This window comes from Buteo buteo, chromosome 14 (assembly GCF_964188355.1).
Source record: "Buteo buteo chromosome 14, bButBut1.hap1.1, whole genome shotgun sequence".
Taxonomy (NCBI): domain Eukaryota; kingdom Metazoa; phylum Chordata; class Aves; order Accipitriformes; family Accipitridae; genus Buteo; species Buteo buteo.
Window position 1 is genome coordinate 30565521 of NC_134184.1, and position 7520 is coordinate 30573040.

Genomic DNA, 7520 nt, shown 5'->3' on the forward strand with positions numbered 1-7520 from the left:
GTCTACGTGTAATATCGACAGGACAGCAAAGTGTTTAAGCTCTCCTGCCGTCAGCAGAGTCCTCATCAGCGCGGTAACGAGGGCTGAAGCATCGCTTGATTGACAAGCCACCAAGGGCTCAAATCTGTTGCCTCAAGACCGGTGCCTGTTGCCGTTTGGGGTTTGTGGGTATCAGAGACCAGGACCAGCGGGTTCACACGCAGGATACCCCATGGTCACACATGGCACATTGAGGCGACTGTACCCATCCGAATCGTCCTGGTGTAAGCAAGACCAAAGAGCTCCTTCGGGTGCAGCGTCAGCTCTGCCCCTCCATCACCCTTGCTGAGCGCGCCTCTGCCCTCACAACAAAAATAAGTGCCGCCTGTGGTCATCGCTTCTAGCATTTACTCGACAATAAACACCTAATGGGCTGTTTCAGCAACACGGAGTGCTCTGTAAGGTTTGATCAGACTGAAGTAGGAGAGTGATACGGTAATTGGGCTTTGAGTATTTTGTTGGCGAGGCTCGCAAGCAGTGGATCACAGCGGCACAACGCGAACGACTAGCTTCGACAGGCAATGGCTTAGAGTTGACCAAGGGACTGCATGTGGTTTTGATAGGTTTTTTAAATATTCATACCTAAAGTAGAATGAAAGTGAGGTGGGAATGAGATCTAAGGCGGAACAACACAAAGCCTGACATCTCTGTAAGATGTTACTTACTAGCAAAAGTCAAATATTTTGCTTCAGCTTGTAAACAATGTGTATATTACAATCGTGGGGATAAATAAGAGTGGTGCATAGGGCTTCTTTACTGTAGTGTTCTTCACGTTCAAAGCACTTTACAAGTAAGAATTAATTTCTCTTGACAGCTTGCATCAGAAAATCAGTATCCCAAACTCACTGAGAACCCGAGGAAATGGGTGTACGGGAACAGATGACTTGCCCAGTGTCTAAAATCAAACTAGGACCAGAGGCAAGGTATAAAAGCAGATATTTCCACCTCTCGTTTCAGCTGCCAGCTGAACCAACCATCCTGGCCGGTGTTGATAGGAGTTTGCGGAGTTATGCAGAGTTTGGTGTTTCGCACGGCATTGCACGTGTGAGGGTTACAGTGAGGCACACGGGCAGCGGTGCTGTGGTGGTGTCCTGCAAGGACAGTTAGTCCGAATAGATGGTGACATAGGTGTGTGCCTCAAGCCATCTATCTGCCTGAAAAAAAGCTGCTCTGGAGGTTTTCATTACTGATTTTCACACTGCTGACCAAGTGCATTCACCTCTTCCTGGCAGAATACAATGCTGAGGTATCACCACCTCTCCCTCCAGACACTTCACTGCCTCAAAAACTGAGAAAACACAATTTTTACTCCCTATCTCGTTATTGAGGCCAGGAGATGATTCAAGATCCCTCAAATATGCAAGAATCTTTTTAGGGACTCAGTGGGATTTGCATCCAGGCTTAATGCCCTGTAGAGCAGTGGATGAGTGTGTGGTGAGACGAGGCTGTGCTGACACGAACAGAGGCTGGCATAAATGTGTTTGGGGTGGTAGAAAGTGGCAGTGGATGTTTTTGGTTTTATCAAATAAAGATTTGGGAATATAACACACTTATAAAAGAGAAAAAGAGAGAAGATGCTCCAAATTCAAAGAAACATTATGCTTTTACTAAAAAAAACCCCTCTATTATTTTGACTGCAGGCACTTTAACAGGTCTTCTAAACCCAAAAGCAGAGGAAAGGGCTGAACTTGACTGTAGGTACACACCACCATTCCCAGTGGGAAGGAGGCTGGGATGGGGTCTCTAGGGTCCTTCCTGCAAGATCTTCATGGCAGCAGTTCAGATCTCGCACTCCCACCCCTACTGCCAGCCCATCACTGGATGGTGACCTCTTGCAGCCCAGCATGGAGCTGAGTTTCCAAACTGGAGAATATTATATGAGCGTGGGTGTGTGTGATCATCCACTCTCTCCCACTGGATCCTTTCCAGAAGAAGATAATCTCCAAGAAGGACAGCAAGGTCAGCTGAACAGCCTGGTGTAGAGGTGTGCAGGTAGGATGGGGAATATGGCTTAGGTTCCAATTAATATTTAATTCTTTGTATAGTGAAACAGCTTCACCTGGAGAAATTGAATAGTCTGAAGCTGTGGACAAAGCACTCAGTTGGGAAGTTAGTTCAAACCCTTCTTCCAGAGCAGGGGTTACTTGCCTCTTGGCAGGAAGGGGAACACACTCAGCATTATTTCTGCCTTTGTAATCTTGTGAATGACATCTCCGTCCTTTTGAGAGTCCAGCTCAGGAATCATTGTAGCTGCTATAAAAAATTCTGCAGTGAGCTGTTGCAGCATTTCCAATTCTGACGGATGTGTACACACATCTGATGATATTCACTAAATTTGATCCAAATATATTGGTATTTGAAGTCATAATTTTCAGCAAATAAATGACTAGCTGGAAGAACTTTATCCAAGTTTAAGAAAAATATTGCATAAAAAAAAGGCGAAGGTATACTGCTTAGTTCTCAGCGGCTCTGGATTAAGTAGGCTTTGTCTGCCGATCAGTGCTATGCTGCACTTGTCTCTATTAACTCAGTTTCCAGTCAGCTCTTAGACCTTAAAATGTTCATCAGAGGTCTGATTCAGTGGTCCACAGCCTCAGTTCTTCAGAAGTTCGGATCGGCCATTTCAGTCACCTCTCCCGAAAACTGGCTGCACCTGGGGAGCACCCTTAAATTCCCATCTGATGGCAGGCCAAGCACAAGCACCCCATGATAAAATCTTTTCCTTTCTCTTTTGAGGACATTTTCCTGCTTTCCTGTGCAGGATCCTGGAGCTCGAATAAAGGAGAATGCTCCCTGGGGAGTTACCATAGTAACCTGTGATGTTTTTTGTTGTCTAAGATTAAATATAAGTAAGGGAGAAATTACAGAGAATTTTATACCTGACTTTATCATTGAACACCAAAGCAGAATGGTACCTCCAACTTCCTAAAAGCAATAACAGTCACCTTGAGACTGATGTCAAGTCGGTAATTTTCACTGGAAAATAAATTAAGTGCTGTATTTATTATTCAAGAACCCTGATTAGAAAAAAAAATTCCACATCTGAAAGATGTAGCAAATAAGAAAGAGAATGAGATCATTAGAAATGTAAAGACATGGAAGTGGGAATAGCTGCTACAAATAATATTGAAACTTGCAATGCATGAGTGCCCTGCGTATTCTATTTTCTTCTTAATAGGGTTCAGTGACAGTCTGCTCTTAAACTTACAGTCAGAGAAAAACTCCAAACCCATTTTGTCCTTGGAAAATAACTTCAGGTCTCATAGCGCATCCCAGGAAGTGATTTTTGAACATATCAGTATCAGTTCAGCAGCAAACATAGTTGGAAGGTTCGGAATAAAGACAAAATTTGTTTTAAGAGGGTGTGATGGAGAAAGAATCCACCCGAACTTCTCTCAGTTATGAGCATCAAAGGCAGATCAGGAAGTCTGGGATCAGGAAAGGGCATGAGAGCTGAGCTACCCCAAAGATCATTTCCATGAGAAATAACCCAAAAGCGCCATGCTGGGAAAAATCAAAGGCAGTCCCGGGAGGCCAGCGGGGAAGGAGCACAGAAGTGGGTTGTGCACGGAAGGTGCTCAGGAGCTCCCAGCTCCCAGGGGCCGTGTCCCTGCCAGTTCTGGCATCACAATCGGTCCCTCCTGTCCCCCCCCCGGACACCCCAGCAGCAGCCAGACCCTCAAACTGGGCTGCTTGGCAGCGGCACGGGGAGAGGGAAGACCACCGGCCCCGCTGAGCAGGTAGGCACGTGCCAGGCGTTTAATTTAGCGCTGCTAAACCATCCAGCCCGGCTCGATTTCGCGTGGCTTCCCCCTGCCGCTCACCCAGCATTTCCTGGGATTATTTAGTTCAGAGATGGGGGGGAAAACGATACGGGAGGTGGGAGAACTTGAAGCATCTCTCTGAGGTCTGGGTTGACGTCTCCCCCGCAGTGCAAAGGAGCTGACAGAGCTGCTGTCAAGTTTAACTGTCCCCAGGATAACGTCCTTCAATGCCGTATATATTATACATTTATCCCGAAAACATGCCGTCTAAACACTTTAAGCCTAAGTGACTTTTAAGGACTCTAGCTGCTTGCCCATGATATGCAGTGGCAGGTGGGTCTGGGCTTACGATGCTGGATGTTTTCTCCTTCTCCTCGGGATATTTAGGGGTCCGGTCCCCCTGTGGCTGATTTACCTCCCAGCTTGGGGCTGTTGGTGGAAACAACGGGACTGGGCAACCCGAGGGAACGGGATGGGTCGGAAAGGCGGCGGGGGGAGAGGGTGCAAGGGAGGGAGCGGTACACGGCTCTGAACATGGCATAAGTGGAAACAAAACCCTCCAAAACTGGGAATTTTGGGGGAAATCCCTTTTAGCAGAGGAACGATATTACGAAAACACAGGTCTGACGTGAGATAAACCAGCTGGTGATGTGGAAGACAACCCTGAAAGTCAGATGGAGACCCTATTGCAGTAAAATCAAGTGCTACTGCAAACAGACATATATTGCGGTTTCCCTCTCCTGCATGAAGGGATTTTGGATTTTAAACGCGACCAATAATTCTCTGAGCTTTTGGGCAAGCTTGGGAGGGGGGTGAAGGAAGCATCTATGGATATTGGCTCTCAGAAGCAACCTGGAGCAGCCCAGAGAGGCAGTGGAGATGGCAGGGAAAGCAGGGAGCAGCAGGATTTGGAAAGGAGAGGGCGAGAATAGGGCAGGGGGTGCAGAGCTGGAGGGTACGAGGAGCTCGTGCCTAATGCTGGGGCCAGAGACACAGCGGCAAAATTCATAAAGGTAAAACTCTCCTTACCAACAGAAAGGCAGACCTGGGTTTGCCAAGGGACAGGAGGGCAGCTGGGGGATCTCAGCAGGGGAGAGGGGTAGACCTGGGTGAAATTTGACAACCAACTTTTTTTTTTTAGCTGGAAAATAGCACGTTTGTGCTGCTAGAAACACTGCGCAGAAACCCTAAGAATTCCAACAATTTGGCTATAAAAAATAGTTCAACCTCAGTTCAAATGACTTCATCATAAAAATCACACAAATTTAATTTTGGTGAAAGCGGCAGAAAACAAGATATTCTCTGGCACAAAACACATTTTTGTGTGGTGGTTTTTTTTTTTTTTATTTTCTCTTGTAAAAAGACTGAAAACCTCCATTTGCCCAGGTTTACTCATGACTAGAAGGTGATTTAAGCCCCAGCATTTCAGGCAGAGGGAAGGAGGGAAGAGTGCTGATCAGATTAAGTCTGAGGTTTCTGTGACTGAAATGAGAAGCATTGGAGGTAAGGGGTGCAGTGTGGATTTTAAAGAGATGGGTTTTCTGATGATGTGAAAAAGAGGCAGATGGACTGTAGGAAAGAGATGAGCAATCACTATCGCAAGGCTAGAAAGCAAGAAAAATAATGGAGCTATCAAAGGGTATAAAGACAAGAGTGATGGGAGGAATGAGAAGGAAAGATGGAGAATTATCTATGGGTTGTGACAGTTTCTGGACCATGGTGATGGGAACTTGTCAGAAAAACATGCAAAGACCAACAGAGCTCTCCTGGTCCCCATGTCCCAGGGCTGGGGTTTGGAGTTTTAATTATCTGTGCATATTGTATCACTTGGTGCTTTTCCTCTTCACAGTTCTGTGGGTTTTAAGATCAAAAAGCACAACTGCCACTGCAGTTTTGTGGTGTCCTGTTAACAGAGGCTACTGGGCATCAACACAAAAAGCTTCTCTCAAGGCCAGTTTTTCACTGTGATCCTTTAAAAATGTTTTATTTTGAAAAGTTGGTTTCAGCCCCATAACAACTTTTAATTCATTTATCTGTCAGTCATTTGGGAACAGGTTATTCTGAGGCGCAAGATATTCTTACATTTTACTCCCTTTCATGTCTGTCAAAATGAGGTAGAGAGATAAAAGGAGAGCCCAGGGTTTTATACCAAAGCTTGTGGTGCTGCCATAGAGCTGCTTTATCTACCAATGCCAATTTTCTCAGCTTTTATAAACTATATTTCTAGTGTATTCCTTACCTTTCAGAGCCAAAGGGGCAACACGGTCGACTATGGGAACTGACTTATTTGCTTTTTCCTCTCGTCCAACGTACTTTAATTCTGACCTTGAATTTTGGCAGTAACTCTGCGCATTTGTGTTCCCTGTCCTTGCAGTCCTAATCAAGCTTCTCCAGCTCCCCTGTGTCTCCTGCTCCTTGCCAGTGGACAGTGGCCTCTTGCAGAACTCCTGGAAGAAGTCTTTTTCACCCAGTCCTCCTCAAAAGAAAGGCCATGTCTGTTTTTGATCTGATGAACCAGAGCATGCAGTGTACAGATCCTGAGATAGAATATATCACCCCACGGATAAAACTGAGGGATGAGGTGTTTGTGGATGGTAAATGGGTGAATGAGATCTACTGCCAGCCATCCTTCACATCCCACCGGAAAGTCTTCAGCAAGAAGGTACAGAATGAGTGGAGCATCTGGGAGGAGAACAGAGCGCTCTGGGAGGAAAACCAAGTCCTCCAGCTTGAAAACAGGAGGCTCTGGGAAGAAAACAGGGCTCTGCAATGTCTCCAGTCACAGACTGTCCAGGTTATTTACACTGATGCCATTCAGCAAAGCCTCCAGAAGGAAAACAAGCCGTTCCTGTTCTTCCAAGAGAGGAACAAATGCTTTCAGGTCAGCCCAGGCAACAAAGCTCTCCGGGCGGTCCAGGAAAAGAATAGAGTCTTAGAGGATTTCCAGCAGGAGAATGAAACAATCCCCATCATCTGGAAAGACCAACAAGCCACCACAGTCCATGAAGAGAGCAAGGATGCCAGCTCAGATCTCCAGAAGGATGCTGACACCGTCGCAGTTGTGGAAGAAGGTAACCCTGGCTCAGCCCCCCGGGGGGAACATGAAGCTAAAGAGAAGAGCACCACTCCAACCCAGAGTAAGATCAAGCCTGCCCAAAGCACGCAGAGCGAGTATGAAATCCTCTGGGCTCTCCAAGATTTATATGAACTCCTCCACGTCTTCCTGAAAGTGAACCATCTCCTTGGGGAGAAACAGGGCTGTCACGTTCTCTACGATGTGAACAGAGCCTTCCAAGAAGATTACAACAAAATGAAGGTGCAGCTGAATGCCATTAAAAACACCGTGTCAGACATTACGGCTCAAATGGAAATGTTGGAAAAGGAGCTCATCGCCATCACTTCCCCAGTGTACGAAGCAGCAGGACAGAAGCAGGCATCTGCGCATCAGCTTGGAGAGATGTGAAGCTTGGTGCTAAGACCTGCTCGTTCAATTCCCTGGAAAGCTTCTCTCCTTGTTTCAGGGAACCTAATAAAATCCCAGTAGAGCCTGAAGACACCTGGGGAACATTGTGTCATTCTGAAACTTTCTTACATTATTTAGATATATTTCACCTTCTGATTACATAGTGTGGGTGACTGTCATGAATTTGCCTAGTGTCAGGAAAACACTTTTTTCAGCTTTTTTTTTTTTTCAAAGTTTCTGATAATAAGGCCTAG

General features: G+C 46.0%; 1 protein-coding gene across 1 annotated transcript; it reads left to right on the forward strand.

Annotated features, from left to right (window-relative positions):
• Positions 1–6294: 6294 nt before the first annotated feature.
• CBY2 (chibby family member 2) lies at positions 6295–7266 on the forward strand. Its single transcript, XM_075045839.1, has one exon. It carries the CDS (start codon positions 6295–6297, stop codon positions 7264–7266), a length of 972 nt encoding a protein of 323 aa, XP_074901940.1.
• Positions 7267–7520: the final 254 nt, after the last annotated feature.

What these genes read in the sequence shown, in the direction of transcription:
- CBY2 (XM_075045839.1), top strand. Translation starts at nt 6,295, where the DNA reads ATGTCTGTTTTTGATCTGATGAACCAGAGCATGCAGTGTACAGATCCT.